The sequence below is a fragment of the Schistocerca piceifrons genome, chromosome X (genome assembly GCF_021461385.2).
Source record: "Schistocerca piceifrons isolate TAMUIC-IGC-003096 chromosome X, iqSchPice1.1, whole genome shotgun sequence".
In the NCBI taxonomy this organism is placed as follows: domain Eukaryota; kingdom Metazoa; phylum Arthropoda; class Insecta; order Orthoptera; family Acrididae; genus Schistocerca; species Schistocerca piceifrons.
In genome coordinates this window covers 357,689,997-357,717,779 of record NC_060149.1, presented here as the reverse complement: position 1 = coordinate 357,717,779, position 27,783 = coordinate 357,689,997, and the positions used below count along the sequence as shown (strand labels likewise).

General features: G+C 38.8%; 1 protein-coding gene across 1 annotated transcript in view; it reads left to right on the top strand.

Annotated features, from left to right (window-relative positions):
* LOC124721440 (complex I assembly factor ACAD9, mitochondrial-like) overlaps nt 1-27,783 on the top strand; it is a 103,809-nt gene that overhangs the window by 62,308 nt on the left and 13,718 nt on the right. Inside the window, exons 3-7 of the mRNA XM_047246418.1 lie at nt 355-591; nt 769-894; nt 13,095-13,215; nt 13,362-13,573; nt 26,035-26,203. Coding sequence (XP_047102374.1) covers nt 355-591; nt 769-894; nt 13,095-13,215; nt 13,362-13,573; nt 26,035-26,203 — 865 coding nt within the window. The remainder of the gene's footprint in view (nt 1-354; nt 592-768; nt 895-13,094; nt 13,216-13,361; nt 13,574-26,034; nt 26,204-27,783) is intronic.

The window sequence follows — 27,783 nt, the reverse complement described above, 5'->3', positions numbered from 1 at the left end:
CTGCCTGCTTCAAATCAACAGAACACACTACAAATTAAACACACTTTCATCTCAAAGGAAAGTTCCTGCTAAATGTTTGCTTTATAAACTAGCCCAAAAGGATTACCTGTAATAGTATTTAAGGTATGAATTCTGGGATTGTGCTGTTTGAAAATGTGTTCACATTGCAATCCCCTGTTGTACTCGTGTAATAGTTACTTAGTTGTAATACCTATGTCTATCATTAATAATACTTTATTATTAGCACTGAAATGTGTGATATTTCATCCATTGCACACTTGGGGAACTCTATGGCTGTTATTTAGTTACTTCAAACATCTTTCATTGAAGTGATTTCTTTTTTAAAAAAACTAGGGAATACTGATTGCTGGTACTGAAGAACAGAAGAAGAAATACCTACCTCATTTAGCAACTGGTGAGTGGATTGCTGCATTCTGTTTAACAGAACCTTCCAGTGGTTCTGATGCTGCATCAATCCAGACACGTGCAAAGTTATCTGAAGATGGGAAGTCGTGGATTCTGAATGGTAGCAAGCTGTGGATTAGCAATGGAGGACTTGCAAACATTTTTACAGTTTTCGCGAAAGCAGAGGTAAGATGTTTAATGATATTCTTCTCCGATTTATCATCATATTTCAAGTAAATAATTATATAGCATAATATTTTCTTGGACAGTTGATGAGTTTTATGTGAACTCCATTCTCAGTATAAAATGGAGTTCATGTGAAATATTAGTTATGTTATTTCATAGTTCGCTTTTTTATTTTAGGTAGAAAATCACAAAGGAGAGAAGGAAGAAGTTGTATCAGCTTTTATTGTGGAGAGAGACTTTGGTGGTGTAACGTCAGGAAAACCAGAAGACAAGCTTGGAATTAGAGGGTCCAATACATGTGCGGTAGTAAACTGTTTCTACATACATGCAAATCATTGTGTGAGTGCATGCGTGCACATGCACATGTGTGCACATGGTCAGTTGCAAAATTGAGTGAATGGAGACAAACGACGAAGCCATTTCCATATATTTTCATCATATTTTACTGTTGTTGTAGAGTACAGTAGATGTGACAATGGAAGGCTGCTCACTGAACTGCATACTACATTGTTTGTGTGTGGTTTTTACAGATAATTGTAGATGATAAAAGTTCAATGCAAAATGGTTTTAGAATGAAAGAATAATTTCAAGTGTCAGGAAAGATGTGAAGAAAGTAAATTAAAATAGTCATTTGTGTTGAATGTTGTCATCGTCATCGCTGTCATTTCTTCTTCTTCTTCTTCTTCTTCTTCTTCCTTGGTCACATTAGATCACCTCAGCTGTTACGCATTCAGATTTTCTTTGAAGGTTCGTGTGGTTCACCCAGTACCTTATCATTTGTTTTGACCACAATTTCCTCAATTCATCTGAAATCTCTAAAGTCATTCTATCTTTCACTTCTGTTAAAAATTTGTCCATCTTAACATTGGAGTTAATTTTATGTTTCTCTCTGCATCTACTATCTCGAGTTAAAGTGCTTTGACATCTTGTTGGATTTATAGGATCCACTGTCCTCCAATCTTAATTTGCAGATCTTGTTAATACTTATAAATCCTGTTTTGTAGTACTTATAAGAAGTGAAACAAATGAGACTATGTTCTACTTCATTGTACAAGTGATTGTGTCAGTCTCTTGATAGATAGTTTCATTGAGGAGGATTTCCCAAACTTTTGTGCCAGATATTTTTATTTATGCAAGTTTTGATACAATATGCGCCCTAGTGTGGGCTGCTGGTAGTGAGGTCAGTGCAATTCCTTGGGCTAAGTATATTATGTTTGTGGTGGTGGGAAGACCTTGGTGAAATATAATTAATGGAAGGAGTAAAGGTAACAACTCCATGTATGTCTGAAGCTCATAGTCATGAAAATCAGACAGTTCATAGGTGTAATGCTTGTTCATTGTACGCAGCTGGCAAAATATTTCAGCAATTGAACATGTTGCCACCATCAGGTGCACAGATGAGCTGACTTGGTGTGGATGGCTGACTTCTATCTCATTCCCTTGCAGTCCATTTGAAACTCTTGTCTGCACGTGATGGCAGGCATTGATGATTGAGTAGACAATTTTGTGGGCAACTGTCATTTGCAAAAGCCAGTGGGGTGTCCCAGATGTGGCAGTGTGGCTTTAAGCACTCCACAGACTCTGGCAGCCAGCTTGTTGTGTTTGCTGTCTTCTCCTTAATTAGACTCAGTGGTGGTTCCCAAGCCTTGCTGAGATTATAGCTGCAGTCCCAGTTTATGAGGTTGTCCCTTGTTTGTATTTCAGTGGTCCCAGTATTTGAATGCTTTTGCTAAAATCCTGGTGTGTTCATAACTCATCTCCTGAGTTTCAGACAAACAGTGCTCCGCAACCAGTGACTTCATGGGGTACACTAGGCAAGTGTGCTGCTGGTGTTCTCAGTAGCGATCTTCAGTGGCGCTCACTGTTTGTCCAGAATATTTCTTGCCACATTGACGTGGAATCTAGTATAACCAGCATTCTGTAAACTGACAGTGTTTGAGCTCATCAATAATGCTTGTGTTCTATTTGGTGGGCAGAAGACAGTTTTTACTAAATGCTTTTTCAGGATGTGCTCAATTTTTCCTGATAGTGCACAGCTGGCCACTATAACCAACAGGACACTCATGAATTGCTCGATGAACTAATATGCCATGAGATACTAAGAAACACAAGAATAGCTTTCAGATGAGTCCTTCAACAGAACTATGCAGGGCTACGTAGTCCAGCTGACTGTATTGTGCAGTCCCATTCGCTCTGCAGTGCCAGTACAATGTAATCAGCTGGAACTATATAGCTGTGCAAGTGTATGTGTATTCTATCAGCTCTCAAGAAGGTTGCATCCAAAAGCTGTCAATGCTATCAGTATTGTTTATGTGCCTATTGATAATTTTGTAATTACCACATAGAAAAGAAAAGATTCAAGTTGGAATTGAAGACATAGAATAAGTTTGAGTTTTTGTGTTTCAGATACACAGACTGCAAAAGGATAGAAGGAATAAGAAATAAACCAGAATGTATGTATAGTCGGAATTGCTTTAGTTAAACTACTAAGAGAGTCCATAAATAACTTTCAGAGGTGTCTGAAATGGGAAATTTACAGTTAATATATATTACTAGTTTCAACTTACATTGATGAGTGAAAACAGTGTGCTTGCCTACTTAATAGTTTGTTGCTCCACCCCTGGACCATGAAATAGCAGAAATTCTGCATGGCATCAATTCAACGGGTCTGTGGTAGGTTTCCAGAGATATATGGCACTAGATGCCTATGCAAAGGTCCCATGTGTGTTCCAGAATACATGTACCTGCACGCGCATTGTACTTTATCAGATCTGTCTCAAATGACTGTCTGTCCTGCTTTACAGGGTAGGCAAGCCTCAGACCTCCACGTTTTGTGATGATGAGTGGACAGCCAACACTTTGTCATGTAACTGTGGTTTTAGTGTCCTTCAGCCACTTTCCATAGATGCCCATAACATTTACACACTTGCAGCTGGCAAGCTTCACTGTTTGTGAGATGCTTGTTTCCTGGCACTGGGCCGTAACAATCTTCCCTTTGTCAAAATCACTTGTCAGTGTATTTTCCATTTTTGGCCTGTATCATAGCTAGAATGATTCCATATTCATCTCTGCTCTGTGTATATACTTTCCTTAATGCTTAATGTGCCCACCACACCACCAGCCAGCATTTCACACTAGGACAGCAGAAGGGTCAAAATGACCCTTATCCAACTTTGTCAATGTCATATCCAATTTTTTTTCTTCATTCATGAAATGTTATTATTTTTCCCAATTTGTTCTCCTCTTTTTCACGATATATTAGGATTTACAAAATATCTGTGTTTTCTTGGACATTTCATTTTAAATAGTGTGCCATGGAAATTCAAGTACACTTGAGTTAACTGGGGAGAAAATTCATAGTGACATACATTTAATTAATTGAAACCATAAATTGAAATCGTAACATGCAAATATTATCAAAGCTGACTTTTAGGATAATATGTTCCTCCATAGTAACCAGCAGCCCATAAAGGGTCAAGAGAATATTACACAAGCATTTCTGAGAACAGCTGATCCAGTACATGAATACCAAAACATATAAAGTTATCCATACCATAAATTCTGAAGCCGTCCCCCTCCCCCACCCAACTTAAAATTAATAAACTGCCAGAGATGTGTCTGCCATAAAACAACCAACAATAACATTTTATATTAGTAAAACATCTGTTAATGAATGCTTACAGCTGCATACATAAGACACTAAAATAACAGTGTGATTTACTCAATGTATCTTTCATTGATGAGACAGTGCATCTGTTAGAATTCCACAACTGCATCTTGGAATGAGAATCTTTCCAAACATGCCATCCATCCAGCTGATTAAGAACCAGTAGTCCTTCACTCATAATACTGAGACATTCATCCTCCCAGCTTCCTATTGCAACACAGCAGATTGAAGATTCATACACAAGAAACCCATACAACGTGTGCTCAGTACAGCACTCTACTATAGCACCTTACTTGCAGTGTTGTTAGCAGTGCTTCAGAAACTGTGAAATTGCCCAGCACTACCCGACCAGATAGTGTTCTAAAAACCAAGTGACAATAGAATGTTCCTCAACACAACTTGTATCAACCACTGGCCACAACTTAAGGAATCCATGCTGGTGCCAAATCACATTCATATTACTTTTCTAAAATCCACATATCAGATGATTTCATACAATTCCGGTTCTGTAACATCAGAACATACAATGACGCTCAACAGCTTACAGCAGCACACCATCATGATACACTTAGTGAACTGAACACCTTCCTCCAGCCCACCATTATTTGCCACAGACAGTAAACACGCAGTCTGCTGTTGTCAGTTGGCAGCTCCTTTCCCAACTGCCCCACTGCCTCGTGGCTCCATCCTTGAGAAAAAGATGCTAGACAGTAACTGAAGCAAAATCTCAGTCGATTCGCAGTATCAGTATCGTGCCAACTGTTACAGTACCTAAATTGGTGGAAGGGTTCAATCTGACATCACAATAATTTCTATTCTGGATAAATGTAAACATGCCAACATTGAAGTGGCAAAAAATCAGCACTTGTGCACAGTTGTTGCTGCTCTGTGTTGACTTTTAGCACATACACATTCCAATTTGCCACAGTTTTATCATGTCATTGAGGTAATATTCTGTGCCCACGTGAAGGATATTTTTGAACATATCCCGTCGGCGTGGAGTTTCTGGTGAATGCCAACATTGAGTCAGAAACTATTTTCACTGATGGAGATGAGATTTTTGTACCAGAGAAAATTGAAGGTAAAGACACTGTGAACAATGAGGGATTAGAGGACGTGAATTCAGATGCTGATATATGTCAATACTCATCCAACACAGCATGCCCGGTTGAATGCCTCTACAATGATGGACACTAGGGATGGAGCCAAGGAAGAGATCACCAATTTTTCAATTTCTAGAAGCTTTCAATAAGAGATATCAAACTGTGACAGACAGATGTCAGCCAGATCATCCCCATGTCAGTGTAAAAGTCTCTCCTTATACTGTGCTACTGGACAGTGATCAATGCCAAATGATTCATGAGCTAGCGCAAGAGACAAGATTACGCATGTACAATTGCTTCACATTCTGGAGAAATGCCAAGCCATGTGAACAATGCATTACAATATGTTATGCATAATTCGATGGAAATGCAGAAATGGATACGATATGACACTGCTTGTAGTAACTCAGAACACTCTAAATGTAAAAGATACACCATATCACAATGCTGAGTCATGGGCCACATTTGAAGTACTAGTGAAGCCAATGGCATCATCACAGGTCACTACAATAATCAAATTGTTCATCAGAACACCAACAATGTGAAAGTTATGGTGATTCTCATGTGTGACTGTGTTAGTGTTATCGTAGCACATACCATTCCCCAGAGCAGGTTATCGATGTTCTGTATAGCTGTACATTTTTGCAACACACTCTGCAACTGGCTTTGAGAAGAAAGTGGCAACACTTACTGCAGAACTGCACATCATTTTGTTCAGTCGCATACAGCACAAGCTGTGACTGATTTGTTCAGTCGATGGGGTTGGGTAGTGGCTGGATTGTGGTGTACCATCCACCATACTTCTAGGACTTGAAGCCTTTGTGACTTCGATTTGATCCCTAAGATGGTGAAAGCACTTCATGGCATTCACTTCAGAACTGTTACGGAAGTTTGTTGGTCAGTAGGCTACTGCATTCAAGCTTTTAACACAACTGGTGCTGCTAAATGTATCCCAGATCTTTGACATTTTGTATCAGTTGTAAATAAATTGTTGCCACTATTAAAGCTCCAACCCTAGTAACATGGAACCCTAACAGTCAGAATTCTGAAAAAGCATACCTATACTGTAGCACTATTTAACATCTTAATTGATGCCATACAAGAAAATGAACACAAATGTAATCCAAATTAACACATTAGCCAGAGACTTTTAATATAAACAAAAAAATATTTTTTCAATTTTTAAATTTCTCATGGTATTATATGTTTTAAAAGTTATTGGAAATGACTTGTGTATGATGTCAGCCTCAAGTTAATCACATCTTTTTTCCATCATGATAAGGAGCAGATGACTCATCACTGACATTTCTGACATGATACTAAAATAAATGATGGGCATAATGGCCTGAAACTGGTCATGACAATAAAATAAAGCTTCATGTATTTTTTGCTTGTTGCCATCTCCCTCAGCAATCTCATATATTGTCTAAATGAAAATATCGCCCTCCAGAAGTTGATAGAGCTGTCTAAACATAGTTTCTTGATAGATAATGTACTTCAACTGTTATGTTGGTGAAATGATCTTGTATACTTAAACATCTCTTTACAGGTGTGCAGGTTTTGGATTTTTAGTGAAATGTAATGAGTGTAAGAAGCTGTCATATTCATTGGTATTTCCCTATTTTCAAACATTGTATCTTTACTCCAGTAGCTTTTTCATAGTTTAAGGTATTTTACAACAAGTAGTGAAAGTTTCAAGAAGACCAGTAGTTCTTTAATGTTTACAGGTGTCCAGTGACAAATTGTTGACCGTCCTTCATATACTCATATTTTCTGAGAAATATATTCTCAAGAGTCTCATTTGTGTCTTCAAATTCATACTGACACTACTGTGAGCAGTAGCCTAAACCTGTTTTGTCAGTATGGTGAACATTCGAACATCCTCATTTTGTCATCTTGGAAACAGATATTGCTTTATGTCATGGTTTCTTATTGCAGAAATCATGTGATTCATTTAGTGTTCCCACCACAGGTTGTTGATCATTGTTATTGACTTTATCTTCTGTCTCTGCAGTTTCACGAAGCACATTTGTAAGTTTATAATCATGACACTATGTCACTATCTTCTAATATACTCCGTAATTTATCATTAACTAATTTATCATTTTTTCAGCATTTTTTACATTAAAGGGTCCTAGTGTTGACTGTGTAGCTATCATTTCAGACAATATGTACCACAGCAACTAAAGTAAAGAAAACAAAACTACCTGCCCAGGTAGCCATGTGTGTTAATGTGACTGCTTCTCAGATGAGGAGGTATGCCAGCCATGGATCAAATCTGCCTGACAGATTAACTATGAGGGCTTGGTGTTACAGCCAGCCTGGATTTAATTTTTAAGCAGTTTCCCCACATGGTACTAGATGAATACCAGGTTGGTTCCCGTGTTCCACCTCTGATACACCCTGCAGAAACATTTCAAACACTTTCTCACACTTACACACAATTTACTCTATACAGGCAGACAGATTGTGTTCAATGCTTCTGTCCTGGGGATGAACAGGAGACTAATGGCCTCAGCTGTTTGACCTTCTTAAACACTTACTCAGAAGGGGGGCAGAGCTGCAAGGTGAGAAAATATTCTCTGGGGCTTTGTTGGTCATCAGCCTCATGATCCAGTGACACACATTAACACTATACCTGCATCATGACTTGTTTTGCCATTTCTCTACGTTAGCCGTTCAGAAACATTTCCATAATGTAATTGTTGTCATCTGATTTTATTACTGTTGTTTGGCTCTTCTTGCAACCTGCAGTGTGAATATTACACACACACAGGTTTTGGCCTCTAAGTGAGTGTATATTCATCTGAGTTTAGTTGTAATTAAAGCAAAAGTTTGTTGCAATACTAGAAAACAAGTCAGCTGTAAAAGAAATTGCTTTTAAAACATTTGACTTTGGCCTCTATCTGAATACTGCTCATGTGTTAGGGGTTTTGATCAGTTGAACAAGAAGGGGGCATTAAGTGTGTGAGAGTGAAAGTGAAAATGGTCAAAGTGTAGCTCTTTGAAGATTGTAATGGAAACAATGCAACAGCTGAGCTGACACACTATTAAATACACACATATAAATTTTTCAAGAACCAGTTTTCAAGTCATACTCTAAAAAGAGGCTTAAGATCTCTACATATTGAGCCCAGAAAAATCAAGATGACAGTATTAAAAGCAGCTGTTATAGAGGCATATAAAAGCCTTTATTCTGATATAAATAAAACCACTGAACACTTCACCAGAAATTCAGAATGATTACCAGTCACTGCATCCACAAATAATTATCAGTCACTGCATCCACAAGTTTGTATTTTTGGGATAAAATTTAGTGTTAATATTATACTTAATAGTTTGAAAATTACTCCTGAATAAGCAGGACTCCTGATATTCATTTGTAGTACATTTTAAAAATTGGTGTTCTTATTCTCTCTCCATGATAATTTCAGGGGTTAAAAGTACTAGACTACAAAGTTGTTGTAACACACAACATATAAAAAAGATAGCACCTCCAGAATAAGTATATCTAACGATCTCTCAGGGCAGTAGTTCACAACAGATACAGTGTATGGCACAGTCTCACGGCAAGACAGGTATGGTACAATTCTAGCTAGCATAGTAAATAGCTTGATGAGCGAGAGCAGACTGAGGGCAATCACCAGGTGGTAATCACACACATAGAAAGCATGTCACCGGTGATGCTGGGATGCACCTATGTAGCCATCGTACTATGTTACTTGGCCAATGTGTGTCTCACTAGTGGCCTTACTTCACAGTAGTGGACAAAAAGCGATGGCCATGTCGTATGTGCCAGTCATATATTGAGAGCTGATGTTGGAGATGTCTGCTAGTGCCCAACATTTAGGTGCTAGTCCAGTGATTTTCCGTGTCCCTTCTTCCATGAGGAAGCAGCGAGCTGCATCTCAGTGAGTTGACCCCCGCCAGACCGGGCACCAGGGCAGTGCTCTGAACCAGGCTGATGTCTTCAGAAGTGTCGAGCGGCCTCTCATGTTTTGCCGGCTCCCAGCAGCGTGGAAGAGAGCGTGCATCCAGAAGGTCCCTGCTCAGCGTCACAGCTGTAGTTGTGGTGGCTCTGACACAGGTAGCCGAGACCTCTCCATTTCCACATCAGGATCTTGTACCAAAGGGAGCTACAGTGGTGTGGGCGGTGCAGCTGGGGCCACACAGCCTGATCTTCTGACATCTGGTCCAGCTCAGGTGGCCTATAAACAGGAAGGGTCTGGCTGGAGTTGGCGAACAGGGTTGAAAACCAGAGGACAGCGATAACTCAGGAGCAGGAGGGAAGAAAGCAGAGGACTCAGCGGAAGAGAAACAAAAGGTGGCATCGTCACGATGTGTGTCTGCCAGAGGGCCCAGAGGTGGAGCTCATTTTGTTGGCCTGTACCATCTGGTTCTCCATGACCAGAGCAAACGCACAACATCCTCACTGCTGCCAGAAGACCACTAGAATCCACTTATTCTTGCATCTGAAGCCCAGTGCCCACATGTGGGTGCCTGGCTGGAAGCATGGAGACAGCACTACAGACAGTCTCACAGGTGTTGGCAGCATGAGATAGAGGGGAGCGTGGGGCTGATGGCCATGAAGGAGTTCCATTTGGACTCTTCTCTCCTGTCGGTGTTGACCTGTAGGAACTCAAAAAAGTGTTAGCACCTCACTGTAAGAGCGTCGGACCCATATTTCATCATTTGTGTTTTATAAGTTTTCTAGAGTTTTTGAACATCACCATTTGATAGTGGGTGGAAAGGCGGAGATGTTGAATGCCATTTCTGCAGCAGAACTCATCAAAAACCTGGCTGTTATATGGAGGTCCACTGTCCAACACCAGTGTGAGAGGAAGTCCTTCATTGGCAAAAATTATGCCGAACACTGCGACTGTAGCGTCCACATTTCTGGACCAACAGGTGACCACATACAGAAAGTTGGAGTAGGCATCAAGGACAGTAAGTCAGTATCCAGCAAGGGGCCAGTGAAGTTGACATAGGCCCCCACCCATGGTTGTGAGGGTGTCGGCCAGGGTGAGAACATTTGGTTGGGAGCTGCTTGCTGTGCTTATTTCCTTCATTACAAAAGAAGCCAGAGTGTGTCAATGTTCACTCTGCTGTTGCTGTATGTGCTGTGTTCCCAGAGTTAGATTCCTTTCCCGTGTCTGATGTGATAGCCTCCACCTTGCCCCAGAATCCTAATTGACAGCTGGTAGTCTGGAAAACTTTGAAGGATTGGGCCCATATTAAAACATTCAAAGTAGGGTCCTCAATTTGTAGAGCTTTCCAATGCACCTCCGTATCCGGGGTTGCCCGAATGATCAGATCCTCAATCTCATCTGCAAACGATTCCTTGTTTACCGGATTCACAAAACAGCATTTCAAATTGAATTCCTGCAGTTCAGCCACTGATGTGTGGGTATGAATGATGAGGCTGTTTATAACACTGATAACATTCTACACAGGATGCAATGACATGGCAGTGTCAGTGAAAGTAGGTAGTTAATAGAGCTCACATTTTGTCAAAGGTCAGGTGGGCCAGTTCCATGAGAGGGCCCAGTTTGCACATAAGCTGGAACACACTGGGCGAGATCCATGACAGGAAAAGTGATTTTAACAGCGGCTCAATCCGTTACTTGAAATGTGGCAAAGAGCTGCCAGGGGCACTTTTTGTATGCTTACCACTCTTCCACCATCTCATCAAAGGTGGGAGCGATGGCAGATTTGTAGCCAACTGCTGGGAGAGCAACATGAACAACAAGGCTTCCTGACATTTATGCCTCTCTAACTCCTGTTGCAGCACGATTTCCAACGACACATTCGGTAAACTAGCATGTTGTGTAGGGTCCACGAGTATGTAACGTACATGAAATATGCCCATGGTCATTGCCAGTTATGTTGTAACTTACAACGTAGAAAAATATGGGATGGCACCACTAGAATAAGTATACTTAACAATCACGCAGTACAGTAGTTCACAATGGGTACAATGTATAGCATAGCCGTACGGCAAGACAGGTACAGTACGGTTCTAGCTAGTATAGTAAATAGCACAGTGAGCAAGAGCAGACTGAGGGCAATCACTCGGTAGTGATCGCATACATACAGTGTGTTTAGGTGGCTGCACAGCTGTCATACGTGGTCACTCGGCTGCTGTGTCTCCCCCTGGTGGCCACACTTTGCAGTAGTGGATGAGGAGTGACTATTGCATCATATGTGCCAGTTGTACATCGCTGACATTGGCTGGTGATGGACATCTAGGTGGTAGCCCAGTAGGTTACCAAAAAAGAGAACAAACTATTGCACTGTTCTTGTTCTTGTTGTTATTTATGATGATGAGGATAATGGAATGATGACTGAGTTCAATTATCACGACTTAGCAGGACTGCTCTGTGAAAGATCACTGATTGATTCAAGCACTGACCAGCTTTATATAATTCTGTATTAGTTTTGATGCACAAATGCCAGAGAAACTGATCAAAGAACTTATGAAGTAGTAGTAAGTGATGGATTGAACATACTGAATGACAGTGAGTATATGTTAAGCACACTGTTGTGGAACTTTGTGTATACAGTGTTAAGAAGTGTCTTATTTGTGTTCATAGGTAATATTTTTGTTTATAGATCTTATTGCAATAACCTATTGTACAAGATGCTGTCTGTTATTCTGTAATGACTATAGAAAATGTTGGTTGAGTCGTGTAAGTGTAGTAAAGAAAATTTCATAGTTTATTTCAATGTCAGAACTAGTCCAACTTTGATTTGTATTAAATTCAAGGACTTACTTTATTCATTCATAAGCAGAATATGCATAATACAACCAGTTCTCTTTAGTATTTATAGCTTACATTTAAGTAAGTGTGTAGGTTGTAGTAATCAAACAATAGCTCCATTTGCTTAAGGAGTGAGGTGGCACAGTGGTTAGCACACTAAACTCACATTTGGGAGGACAATGGTTCAAACTCGTGTCTGACTCAGGCAAATGCCAGGGTGGTTCCTTTGAAGGCATATGGCCAACTTCCTTTCCCATTCTTCCCTAATCTTATGGGACCAATGACCTTGCAGTTTGGTACCCTCCCCTAAACTACCCAACCAACCATCCATCCATCCATCCATCCATCCATCCATCCATTTGCTCAATACCACAACTGGTTTCAGCTAGTGACTTATCTCTTGTCATTATCAGGTTTCTATGAAATGTTACATGTCTAATGTCTTCTGCAGATTCTGTATCACCTACATCATTACATGCTCAGAAACAATTATTCTAGAGTGACATTAATTCTGCAATTAGAGGTATAACATTTCATGGAAATTTGATGATTAGTTACTAGTTGCAAACAGCGTCAGCAATGGATCATCATCCATCTAAAACTGCTGTGTAATTGTTATATATTTCTGTAGTTGTGAAAAATTTTTGAATCACATGGGGTAATCGTGGACAAAATTATTAGTGAGCTACCCATTCAGGCAAGGAGGTTAATGTTTAGATTAGGAAAGCCGTCAGAAATTACTACACCAGTTATAAACATTAGATCTTAGAAAATGTGTGATTTATAACACTGAATAAAATTGTTACTTAAAAAATAAAAGAAAATTCAACTGCAACTCCAACTGTGAAAACAAGATGTGAGGTGCTTTATGTGAAAAATAAATTTTCATGTTTTATGTATAGAAAGTATTATCTATATTGCCTTAGTAGTTTCTTTTATCCACGTAGATAAAATGGTTTATGCTTTAAATAGGTATTCTTTGATAATACACCAGTTCCTGTTGAGAATGTCTTGGGAGAGATTGGAGGCGGCTTCAAACTGGCTGTGAATATTTTGAACAGTGGTCGATTCAGCATGGGAAGTTCTTCTGCAGGTATCTATCTCACATGTTTTAACAACTTCAGCTTCAAGAATATGGCATAATTTTTAAATAATTCTCTCATCTCCTTGCATATCTCTGGAATGTATACAATTGTTTTAATATTAAAAGAAATCACAACATGAATTACTATATTGCAGGAATTTTAAAAAAATTAATAGAGTCAACAGCAGAACATGCAATTAACAGAAAACAGTTTGGAAAGCAGATTAAAGATTTCGGACTTATTCAAGAAAAGATTGCAAAAGTGACATGCAGTACATATGCTATGGAAAGTATGGCTTACTTAACAGCAGGAATGTTGGACACATACAAAAATCCTGATTGTGCAATTGAAGCTGCTATAGTAAAGGTACTATGAATTCAAATTTCCAACAAGTTAATTATATATTACCATTACTTTTGTTCAAAATTATGAAAAGGATAAATTACTACTCACCATATAGTGGAGATGTTGAGTCGCAGTCTCTTTGTTGTGCCTGTCTGTGACTCAGCATCTGCACTATACGGTGAGCAGCACTCTGTCCTTTCCATAATACTGTCATTATTCCATCCTGGATTTTCCATTGTTTGTCATTACTTTTGTTCTTAATATAGTGTTATTTGGTGGCTATATAGACGTGTCAGATAATATTCTTGGTGGCCAAATCATGATTGGTCAAAGGATTATTTCCTTGTACTTAACATGACTTTCACCTCTATAAGTATTTTATGTATGAGAAAAAATGAGTTGTACTGTCATTTGGATTCCATGTGTCCATTCATGTGTAGTATGCCCCATAACAGAGGATAGAATGGATTGATTGTAGGCTCTGATTGTTCTTAAGGGATATCAGAACTGTCTGTCTGTAGTATTGATAGTTTTGTGAAGGAGGGTATTAATGTCGGTCAGTTAGGCCTGGCCCAAAGTCGGCATTCCAAAACATCTGAAAGGTGTTCTATAGGATTCAGGTCAGGACTCTGTGCAGGCCAGTCCATTACAGGGATGTTACTGTCATGTAACCACTACGCCACAGGCCGTGCATTATGAACAAGTGCTCAATCATGTTGGAAGGTGCAGTCACCATCCCTGAATTGCTCTTCAACAGTGGGAAGCAAGAAGGTACTTAAAACATCAATGTAGGTCTGTGCTGTGATAGTGACATACAAAACAAGTGGTGCCAGCCCCCTCCATGAAAAACACGACCACACCATAACATCACCGCCTCCGAATTTTACTGTTGGCACTACACATGCTGCCAGATGACGTTCACTGGGCATTCGCCATACCCACGTTCCAAGATGGCCACCGAGTAAGTGACGCCAGAAACCATTTCCAGAAAGTTAAGTGATTTAGACAGGAATATAATTTAGTTTAACGCCGACAACAAATTAAATATGTGCATTAGTGTATCGTTTAGTCTTGCCGTTAAAGGTTTGACTTTTCTTTGCGTATTTTTTCAGAAAACACGAAAAGATCGTAACTTCGCGAAGTCGCACTTAGGCTTAAATTTTGTAAACGTGTTTGTTTCTTGTTTCACAGTAATTTAACTAGTTTCTCGGTAACAAATAAGTAAACTACCGTAAATAGCGTATAACTTCATTGTTTTAATACAGATTTCAGAAAAACAGCGTAACTTTATATCAGAAACTTGCCTATATCCATTTGTTTATAGGCCTAATTCTCATAATGTTTTTGGAGAATCAAAGTTAAAGTATCTCGTTTAATTGACCTTTTTTTCATTCCATCGAGTGAAATATATAATAAATAGCGTATACCTTCGTTGTTTTAATACAGATCTCAGAAAAACAGCGGAATTTTAAATCAGAAACTTGCTTATATACATTTGTGAATAGGCTTAATTCTTGTAACGTCTTTTTTGATTTTCGGTAATTTAATTGATTTATTCTAGCTACAGTATTATTTTTGCCATGAGTGAGAAGTGCCTGACTTGCCGTAGAATTGTTAGTTCTGGGGTTTGGTGTCATGGATGCAGTAGTTTTTTTCACTGGGGGGACTGCAGTGGCGTGGGTGTTGGGAAAGTGGATCAGGCTCATCAGTGGTTATGTAGGATTTGCAGCAGAGATAGGATGATAGTGGAACAGGAGGGGAAAATTGCTGCCCTTCAGGCTGAGCTAGATCAGGCTAGGGAAGATCTGGACAGATTAAGGAGGGAGAAGGGCAAAGAGAGGTGGGAAGTGGCAACAGGTAGCAGAAGGAACAGGCCTAGAACTAAGTCTGACAGTTTTGTGGTGAATGTCAAAAATAAGTTTGACCTGTTGCTTCAGTTAGAAACTGATGAGCCTCAAGCAGAGGTAGGTGTAGACAGGACACAACAAACTTTCAATAGGAAATTGAAAAAGAATGTAGGAAAGTCATCGAAAAGGAAGAAAGTTTTGTTGTTAGGCAGTTCTCATGCCAGAGGTGTAGGCCAACTTCTGCAGGAGGAATTAGGACCAGAATACCAGGTCACAAATTTTTTCAAACCAAGTGCTAGTCTGGATCAGGTGACAGAGGATTTAGGTTCACTCTGTAAAGGATTTACCAGGGAAGACACCGTGGTTGTTGTGGGAGGGCCAGGGAACAGCATCGACAGAGATCCTGGGTACAGTATAGAGTGTGACCTGGTAAAGATTGCATCGGCATCGAGAAACACCAATGTTGAATTTGTATCTGTCCTGAGACGCCATGACCGGCCTCATTTGAACTCTTCTGTTGGGAGAGTTAATTTGGAGTTGGAACGGCTGCTTGGGTCGGGTGCGGGGGCTCATATTGCTGTGGTTCCTGTTGATTATCTCAGTAGGTGGGACTATACCAGGCACGGCCTACATCTCAACAGGAAAGGGAAGGGGAAACTGGCTGGGGTAATAGCAGGAAATTTAAGGGGGGGGAGGCACTGCCATGAATGGTAAAATACCAGTGGTTACAGGTGTTGGAGCAGCACCTTTTTTAGGATAGGTAAGACAGAAAGATGTCAAGTTCTACGAGAGGTCAGGATTGAAACAAATCTTCAGTTTAGGAAAGAAATTAAACAGCACAATTCTAGCACATTGGATCACCAATCACAGCTATCAATTATAAATTTTCACCAATCACCAGAAATTTTACCTCCACCAAGTTGTATCTCAGTCCTAGGTAATTGCATTGAGGAATTAAAGTCACCCAACCCAGTTGACATAATCTGCCTCTCTGAACACCATGTGACCACTGGTATAGGAACTAGGCCTAAGCACAATGAGAAACTCAGACAGGAGAGTACTGCAAATGTTAGAATAAGAAAGGTTCTCATAAAAGTATAATTAAAAATAATGTAAGTATATTTCATCAAAATATTGGGAGTTTAAAGAATAAAGTAGATGAGCTTCTGGTTTGTTTAGAAGATTTAGAAGCTGAGAATGAAATAGATATACTATGCCTGTCTGAGCATCACATTGTTACTGATATGGATAAGGTAAATGTAAGTGGTTATAAGCTCTCTGCACATGTAATGAGAGAAAATATGGAGAAAGGAGGAGTTGCCATATATGTCAAAAGTTATCATTGTGCGAAAAGTATAGAAACAAAAAAGTTTTCTGTAGAGGAACATATAGAAGCATGTGCCTGTGAGCTTAAATTAAATAAAGGCACATTTATAATTGTAACTGTATATAGATCCCCATCAGGAAATTTTCATCTATTTCTGAAAAATTTAGACTCCTTGTTGTGCTATCTGTCAGACAGGGGGAAGCAAATTATTATTTGTGGGGACTTCAATGTAGATTCTCTGAAAGAGGGTAATAGGAAAAACGACCTTGAAGTATTACTCGGTTCTTTCAATTTGGCACCCGTTATTGATTTTCCTACTCGGGTGGTAAAGGATAGCAGCTCACTGATAGATAACTTCTTTATAGACCAAGATAAGTTTAACCAGATAAATGCTCAGCCTGTTGAGAATGGTCTTTCTGATCATGGTGCACAGCTAGCTACAATATATGACATAGCTCCATTCAGCAATACTAAACAGTCCTCCAAAGTAGTACGTTCAGTCAACGATTTAGCAATTGCAAATTTCAGGGAAAGCCTACAGCAGTTAGACTGGGATGAGGTGTACCGTGAACCTGATGCCAATTTAAAATATAATTTATTTCATGACATTTTTGTAAATGCATTTGAAAACTGCTTCCCCAAGAAAATAGTTAAATATACTCGTAAGAAACCTTGTAACAAACCATGGCTTGCTAAGGGTATAAAAATATCTTGTAACCGGAAAAGGGAAATGTATCTGACAGCAAGAAAGAGTAGTGACCCAGAAACTATCAAAAATTATAAAAACTACTGTGTTATATTAAGAAAAGTTATTAAAAAATCCAGGAGTATGTGTATCATGTCTGAAATCAGCAACTCTGATAATAAAATTAAAACAATTTGGAATATTATTGAAAGAGAAACAGGTCAACCAAGAGCAGAGGAAGACAGTATTACCATCAAATTGAATGAAAACTTTACGAACAAAAAGTCAGAAGTTGAAAATATTTTTAATAATCATTTTCTAAATGTTGTGGATATAGTAGGATCCAGGTGTTCATTAGAAGATGCTAGGCTGTTAATGGAAGAGGCCATACCTATGCAATTTGATACAATTGAAATCTCACCCACTTCTCCCTCTGAAATTAGGAAAATAATAAACTTGCTTAAAAGCAAAAACTCACATGGAATTGATGGCATTTCCAGCAAAATACTAAAAGCTTGTTCTCAACAGATAAGTAAGATTCTCAGCCACCTGTGTAATAGCTCTCTGGAACAGGGCATTTTCCCTGATAGACTGAAATATGCTATTGTTATACCTTTGCATAAAAAGGGGGATAGATCTGATGTCAACAATTACCGTCCAATCTCCCTTCTAACAGCTTTATCCAAAATTTTTGAGAAAGTAATGTATTCAAGAGTACCTTCGCATATCTGTAAAAATGAAGTACTAACAAAATGTCAGTTTGGTTTCCAGAAAGGTTTTTCAACAGAAAATGCCATATATGCTTTCACCAGTCAAATTTTGAATGATCTGAATAACCGAACACCACCCATTGGGATTTTTTGTGATCTCTCGAAGGCTTTTGATTGTGTAAATCATGAAATTCTGCTAGACAAGCTCAAGTATTGTGGCATGAGTGGGATAGTGCACAAATGGTTTAATTCGTACCTAACTGGAAGAGTGCAGAAAGTTGAAATAAGTAGTTCTCGTAACATGCAAAGATCAGCACATTCCTCAAACTGGGGAACTATCAAGAATGGGGTTCCACAAGGGTCAGTCTTGGGTCCTTTGTTGTTCTTATTATATATTAATGACTTGCCATTCTATATTCATGAAGAGGCAAAGTTAGTTCTCTTTGCTGATGATACAAGTATAGTAATCACACCTGAGAAACAAGAATTAACTGATGAAATTGTCAATACTGTCTTTCAGAAAATTACTAAGTGGTTCCTTGTAAACGGACTCTCACTGAATTTTGATAAGACACAGTACATACAGTTCCGTACAGTGAATGGTATGATGCCATTAATAAATATAGACCTTAATCAGAAGCATATAGCTAAGGTAGAATATTCCAAATTTTTAGGTATGTCCATTGATGAGAGATGAAATTGGAAGAAACACATTGATGATCTGCTGAAACGTTTGAGTTCAGCTACTTATGCAATAAAGGTCATTGCAAATTTTGGTGATAAACATCTTAGTAAATTAGCTTACTACGCCTATTTTCACTCATTGCTTTCATATGGCATCATATTTTGGGGTAATTCATCACTGAGGAATAAAGTATTTATTGCACAAAAGCGTGTAATCAGAATAATAGCTGGAGTCCACCCAAGATCATCCTGCAGACATTTATTTAAGGATCTAGGGATATTCACAGTAGCTTCTCAGTATATATACTCTCTTATGAAATTTGTTATTAACAACCAAACCCAATTCAAAAGTAATAGCAGTGTGCATAACTACAATACTAGGAGAAAGGACGATCTTCACTATTCAAGATTAAATCTAACTTTGGCACAGAAAGGGGTGAATTATACTGGCACTAAAGTCTTTGATCACTTACCCAATAGTATCAAAAGTCTAACAGATAACCAACAAGTATTTAAGAAGAAATTAAAAGAATTTCTGAATGACAACTCCTTCTACTCCATAGAGGAATTTTTAGATATAAATTAAGAAAAAAAGAAAAAAAAAAAAACAAAAATATTAAAAAAAGAAAAAAAGAAAAAATAAAGAAAAAAAACAAAAAAAATAAAGTTGTTGTATTAACTTAAGTATGTTGTTAAATTAACCTAATTATGTCATGTATTGTAAAATTCGACTCGTTCCACATCCTTACGAAATATCGTATTCATGATCCATGGAACTAGTATTAATTAATCTAATCTAATCTTAATCCACACCGTGCCATTGGATCACCACATTGTGTACCGTGATTCGTCACTCCACACAACATTATTCCACTGTTCAATCGTCCAATGTTTACGCTCCTTACATCAAGCGAGATGTCGTTTGGCATTTACCAGCGTGACGTGTGGCCACTCGACCATGAAATCCAAATTTTCTCACCTCCCACCTAACTGTCATACCACGTGCAGTGTATCCTGATGCAGTTTGCAATTCCTGTGCGATGGTCTGGATAGATGTCTGCCTACTATACATAACGACCCTCTTCAACTGTCGGCAGTTGATGTTAGTGGATCTTGATAGAACTTTCTTGGTACCTCTAATTTCTAAGGTTCCTTTCACATCCATTTCTTCTTCACATCGCAGTTGGCCGAAGTTGAAAACAAATTCCTTACTGAACAATGGGATATACCGAGCAAGATGGTGCAGTTGATAATACAATGGACTTGCATTCGGGAGGATGACAGTTCAAACTTGCATCTGGCTATTCTGATTTAGGTCTTCTGTGATTTCCATAAATCGCTTCAGGCAAATGCCAGGATGGTTCCTCAGAAAGGGCATGGCAGATTTCCTTCCTCGTCCTTCCGTCATCCGATGGGACCGATGACCTCGCTGTTTGGTCCTCTCCTCCAATTCAACCAACCAACGACGAGATAAGTTTGTTTCTCATCTACAAATTTTAAGGCCTATTCTGCAGTTTGTTGTGCATCATTAAATTGATGTTTGAAGTTTCATTATCTTAAGTCTTCCAATTCTGTAGCACTGTTTGAAGTTCCACTGCTTCCCGTGAATTCACTGTAATCTATGTCACACACAATTTGATTTGCGTAACATAGAAGGTAATTATCGTGTCCATCTTTTAAATTTAATTGAGCATTCTTGAAATGGCAAACAACAGTTTTTGTAACAACTTTTGTAACTTGAATATCCATAGTTTTTCTTATGCACTGCACAGACTTACTCAAAATCTGTTCATAATTGATTTTTTACTGTGCTGTGGATCTTCCATGTACATAATTATGTTAAGTATCCACTCCTTAGACAGTGAGTGTCCTTTACTATGTTTCACTGTAGACGAAATTTGTGGCTTCCTGTATGACAAAGATGATGAACTACATGGCTCGACACTTGTACTTGTCAAGTGTGTATCAGTTGTGAGACAGTCATGTAAAGCTGATTGCAAGTCACTAAGTGCTCTCATTTTCAAATGCTGGATGAATATAGACTGGCTATTTGCGCATTGTGAGCTTCCCTTCATTTTCACCCCCACCCCTCTGATAGATTGTTCTTATTCCCACAGTGGTTCTTTCCTGATAGTGATGTGTGTGCCAACTTTGGCTGAAATCAACCCAGTAGTTTAGGAGGAGATTTTATTTAGCGTATGGCATTTACGTACATTTCAGTATTGGATCATGTTATTCTACATTACATATATTCACAGACAAACATCTAGTCCCTGTATATATTCAATGGATTTTTGGGATGTGGAACTTTCATACCAGGTGATTATAATTAAAATGCAGCTACTCACAGAGGTCCATTGTGGGCTGCAGTTACCATATTGCAGCAAAAATGGTAGATATGCTAATGCATTAATGTGGAATTGATTTACACTGGAAAAGAATTAGTTCCAATTTTGGCCACATGTGCAAATCTGGCACTGTACAGCATCTTGTCAACATCTGTGGTGCTCATATTGAACAAATTATGTAAGCAGTGGTTAGTAATCAAGTCAACATTACACCTTTGTCACTTTTTAGACCTTTTCTTCCATGTCACATTCCTTATCCAGTACATATAGAGACATTTCTGTATTTCTTTCATGCATTCTCAAAGCCAGATTTGGATCTGGTGGCCAAAATTGGAACTAATTTTTTTGCCAGTATAAACCGATTCTGCAGTAATGAATAAGAATATCTACAAGTTTCGCCTGCCATACAATAATTACAGCCCACTCAGGACCTCTGGTAGGTAGCTGCACTTTAATTATAGCCGCCTGGTACATACAGACATCCACTTTTATAATATGTATGGCTTCTCTAAGTATTTATATCTTTCACAGTTACCAATGGCTACATTGTCTAATATTTAAAGATCTACTGATTACTTTTCCATAGTTAAGTATTCTGTAACTGTGAAAAGCTCCAGATGTTTGCTGTACCTTGTCCCAACTGGTGGCAGAAAGCACGGGATGGCAGATAATGGAGAAATGACACAGCTAACTCCAGTCACTGACCCTTCCCTTCATTTTCCTCTCTATTGGTGTGGGGCTTCATACACACACCATCCCTTTGTCACATACACAGTTTGTTTTTTTGTGTCTTTTAACATCTAATGATGTCTAAAATCTGCAGTTAATGGCAGTGATTTTGAGCAGCAAAAAATACACTGATGGAAAAAAAATCACAACATCAAAAATAATTAGTGTAGAGTAATGAAATTTCAGGAATATATTTGTCTAGGTAAAATATTTAAGTGATGAATATGGCAAGATCACAGGTTAACCCTTCATTTGGATTCCTGTAATTCTTTCAATGTTACAATGGCTTGTTCAACATTCGCATTTTGAACATTGCAAGATCACAGGTTAATCCTTCATTTGGCACACACAGAAATATTGTGAAGGAAAAGTATTAAATTACTTAAATTAGATGTATATGGTCATGTGAACAATTTTAAACACATTGTTTCAAAATGCAGTAGGTTACCTCTATAATTTCTCTCAAAATGGGCATGGGTGCTACAATAAAAGTACTAAAATGTTCCTGTGGCTGAAAAAAAGGTTGCATTTTGCACTACTCTGTGTAAAATGCTGCAAAACAAAGAACAATTCCACATTTTCCACATTTTACAGTCAGCCATCCCTGAGGGTAAAGTCTACGTCTTTGGTTTTTGGCCCATACTTTGGCCAGTGAACAAAACTGTCATATTGTCTATCATTTACTGGCACAGAAACTGCTGTTTACTTCTTCTTCTGGTCTTGTTGTCCATCTGATACTCAAAGCCAGGCTTCCTCTTTCTGGAAAAGATAAGTCCATTTGCCATGCCCCAAGTAGGAAATCACAGGCACCTTTGTATTGTAAGTCACCTTGAAGATTTCCTCCTTTCATTCATAAGCAGCTTTCATTGCAGAATAGAAAACAGCACCACTAAATCAAAGGAAACTGCTACACTGGTAACTGAGGCTCACGACATTGCAAGGTGTCTGCTAAAGATGCACACTGTTCAAAAACTTTTCACCAGATACAACAGAATGTCACGGTATATGAGATTATATGTTGCTTGCAGGCACCATTACCCATTCAAGGACAAAAATTGAAACATGTTGCAGAAAACATTCTGCAATGTTTATGTTGTTTGAAAGCAACATTGCCAGATGTACATATGAAGTGCTGGTACATAATAACTGGTGTAACTGGCACAATGTTGAATGCAAGCATGCAGATGCACATGCATTGTGTTTTAAAGGTGGTGGATACGAGTTTGTGGGATGGAGTTCCATGCCTGTTGCTCTTGGTCAGTCATTACAGAAATAGTTAATGCTTTTTTGTGGATGACAGTCAGTAGAGCATGTTGGGTTACAAGAGCAGTATGTGGTATCCTGTTGGAAAACAGTCCCTGGAATGCTGTTCGTGGATGGCAGTGCAGTAGGTCAAATCACGAGAGTGATGTAAAATTTTGCAGTCGGGGTTGGTTGGTTAACCTCAAGAGTGCTCTTGCTGTCATACAAAATCAACCACAGACTCCAATTCCAGGTCCAGATCCAGTGTGTCTAGCAAACAGGGGACAGGTTGGTTGCAGGGCCTCAACTGCCTTCCTTCTAAACAACACCACACCCATTACTGGCATCGAGGCATAACCAGCTCTCATCAAAAAACAGAACAGAACTACTCCCTGCCCTCCATGAGCTCTCACTTGAGTCAACTGAAGTTGCAAATGGTGGTGGTTTGGCGTCTGTGGAATGCACGCTAGAGGCCTGTCTGGCATAGAGCTGTCCCTGAAGTAACCTTGGAGCTGGCCTCGAAATAAGAGATTTGTAACAATTCATTGTCACTGTGGCGCCAAATGCTGCTGAAATTGCTGCTGTAGATGCAGTAAGATGTCCCAGAGCCATATGCCGAACATGAAAGTCTTCCCTCTCAGTAGTGCCATGTGGCCATGTGGAGCTCGGTCTTGTTGCAACCAGAAGGAACATCCAGCTTCTCGAGGCCCATATTTCACAACCTCGTTCAAACTCAGTGGAGTGTTGATAATGTCATCTTTGTCACCTTAAAGGCATTCTTGACTAACATCAATTCACCATGTCTAATCTCAAAGGTAACTAATGCTCATGACTGTTACAGCATGTATTGAAACCAAACCTATTTTGCATCCTCATAATGGTGGCACAACTGCCACTCTTATGCGACTGGTATGAAATTTTCCCTTGGCCTGTCCTTCCACATAGAACAGTGAAAACTGGTAGTTAAATAAATTCCTGAAAGTCTCCATTTTGCTCGCTAAAATGATTTTCTTCTTGAGGATATCAAGTTAAAATTACAATTGGCTTTGTATCTGAATTAAACATACTTTTACCTCAAAACTACATATAATAAAATTTGATTGAAGAAATAACTCTTAGATACATGAAATATTTGGGCACATGCCTGTAGAGCATTCACAGTATGACTGTGACATGAACTTACTAAAGTGTTTCTCCAGAGTCTGAGAACTCGGAAGTAAGCAACTGCTTTTCACATGTAGTTTTTCCTTGGTCCCTCCCTTTACTTTCAGACTTTGCCTTATTGCTTGCCTGCCCACACCCCTTCCTCCCAGGTCACGCTTTCCCTCTTAAATTCCCAACCACTTCAGGTCATATTCACAACTGAGCAAATTAATTAGATAACTGCTATCTCTCTGACAGAAACATTGGGAATTTCATTTACATTTAGCTTAATCAGTAGTAGGTTATGATCACACACATTTATATTTTCCTGTCATTGCCTGTAATAACTAACAAACTTTCCTTTGATGGTTATTGATTCTATTTCTTCTTGACGAGTTCTATAACTCAATCTTTCTTTGACGAGTTTCTATAACTCAATCTTTCAAAACTCTGCTTGTTGTATTTAGGTTTTCAGATAATCTTATCAAACACAAGTGAACCTGAAATGCTCTCCCCTCTCCCCCCCCCTCCCCCCCACTCGCTCTCCCTCCCCCCCCCCCCCCTCTCTCTCTTCTCTCTCTCTCTCTCTCTCCTCTCTCTCTCTCTCTCTCTTCTCTCTCTCTCTCTCTCTCTCTTCGCCCCACCCCCATCTCTGCCCCCCCCCCCCTCGCTCTCCACCATTTGTCACGAAATTTTTAGTCCTGGATAGCTCATGTGAATAGGAACCAAAATTACTAATGTTGTGTACGTCGACAACACACCATTTTTAAACCCCGGAAACGTGATGCCATGTGCTCCGATTGGCCATGGATTGCCCTGTTCCTCTCTTGCCATTCGTCGGTTGACGGGGCAGCGCATATGGTGTGTCGGTTCACACATACAAACGTCCCTCACAATCTCTGGCAGGCAGAGCATTCACGGTCATGCATTGTCCAGAGCATCCAGGAGCAGGGCAATCTCGCAGAAAATCCAGAGCATGTAGCGTCAAGTTTCCGTAGTTCAAAATGGTGCATTGTCGACCTACACAACATTAGTAATTTTGGTTCCTATTTGCATCAGCTATCCAGGGTTAAAATTTTATGACAGTTTTTCTCCACCTTGTATATATATTAAAAGATGTATAGGCTGTGTCTGTCTGAATGTTTGTTAGAGTATCGTGTGCAAATTTGAAGTAAGTCAGTCAAGAACTTTTTGAGATTTTTTCTAACAGTGTTAAATGTTGTCTTGTCTACATATAGTAGTGTAATAAAGCTTGGTACACTGATGAGATAGAATGCCTCCTATGTTGTGGTGTGGCCACATTAAGCAAAGTATATAAGCAGCCCAGAGACAAATGGAGAATAATTCAAGCCATTTTCCTTCTTTCCATCTCTGTGCTTCTAAGGCCACCAAATAATCTTTCTGCACTTTTACTGTCCAATTAATTTTCTGGGGGAGCTAAATGTTGAAAGCATGATGATAGGATTCTGCAGTGAGTTTCCAGTGTAACCTCTCTCCAGCAATAGTGATATGCACTGACCACAATAAATTCTTTCTGTGTATCTAGATCAAAATTACCATTAAAAGATATTTTTATGTGACACAGGATTCCATCCACACATTTATTGTAAGCTTGTAAACAAAATCCATGAAAGCTCCTTATCAGCAATGACACGTCTTATTTGTGTGGTATAGTACCCTTTTATAATTCAGTTCTACAATTAAGCATAGTTTATAACCTTCCTGTTTAAAACAAGATAATAAATCTATCTTTAATTTATATTTCAGGTATTTAGTTCAGAAGCTTTGTGGCACAGTGTGAGTGAATGCTTGCAAGTACTTGGAGGCTTAGGGTACATGAGAGATTCTGCATGTGAACGTATCCTGAGAGATTCCCGAATAGCAATGATATTTGAGGGAACGAATGAGATCTTGAGGATTTTTATTTCTCTTATGGGTATGAATTTTTGTTTTATACCAATGTTACCAGATGTTATGTAAATTTTATGCTTGATGCTGGTCCCACTCTTGTAACCTGGTCATGGAGGTGGCTCTGTTGTGATGCAACTATTATTGTTTTGAAGAATTCATGTCTGGTTAGTGAGAAAGTTTTTACAGGGCACTTTGTTTTGAATTTTGTTTTTGTGTGTTCTTCTGTGTTACAATGTTTTTTTATGAGGAATCATTCCAGCATGGTCTGTTAAGCATGTAATTCATCCTAACATTATGTACTTCCCAGCTCATCAAGCCTGCTAAATGTTACCCCTCTTGAGACCAGTGATACTATAGTGGTAGGAGGGATTTGTGATATTTAAGTTTTCTTTTGTATTGTACCTAGCAAATTGGGACAGTGATTATGGCTTTGGACTCACATTTAAGATCAAGCAGTTTCTCTAAATTGAATAAGTTATATAAATGGGTATTTCCTTTGAAAAGGATCTATGTGACTCACCTTAATTTCATTTGTACCTGGTTGCCAGGACTGTCACAACCACTGAAATTGTACACCAATATCCAAGGATATTTGAGAATATAAGACAGTCGGATGCACTATTGTGCAAATCTGATGTGATCAGGTGGTCAACATTTTAACAGCTCTTAGAAATAAACAATCCTGTACAGTTATGTATTGCACTTTATAGTAACATAATTATCGCGAAATTCTTTCTTTTACTGGTTATAATGACATCCTACTACTGACAGAGTTAAAGTGTGTAGATGAAGAGGTAAGATGGCATTTAACTGTGATGTCAACAGTTAGTACCATGTGTTAGTGGAAAATTGTTGGCAAATGTGACATACATTTGTTTTACATATTTGTAATGGCGCACATTAATGGTCAGTTCAATATGGTGCTAAAGGTTGTAGGGGCAATGAGCCAAACAAATTACTGGACTGGCTCTTACACTCACTATTAAATTTTGGATTCCTTTTTGACAACAATTTAAGGGAATGTGGATTCTAGTGACACATTCACAGCACATACATGTTACAGCTGAAGATAGCATGGCATAAATGAGGGTCTTATTTACCAAGAACAGTGCTGTGAATTATGTGAGCTGCTATTAAGTCTTGCTATCATCTATGTCATAGCAGAACTTAATTACAGAATGTTCAATAAAGTGCATTGTTTTTTTTGTGTTGCTTTTCAAACATTGTCTTGTCTCATTATGTTGTTCTGCATAATTTCACAACATGTATAGAGTTCTGATATTTTGTTTGTACATTAAGACATGAGTTTAAGAGAACATCATTCTCATTCCACAGTTGCTGCTACATACAAATATGAATTTAGTTTAAATTACTCACCTTTTGCACGTTAACTAGTCTTAAATTGACTGCTTTAGTTACTTTTTGTTTTGTTGATTTGTGTGTGCCATTTATTACTTCATTGTATTGGACCTCGTAACTGTTTTTTCCCCTCGTGGTCCCTGCATTCTCTGGATCTTTACTGGGTGCTTATGACCTTAGATGTTTTGTGCCCTAAAACCCCATTAAAAATTATCACTTTGTGTTTAAAACACTACATTTCACTGT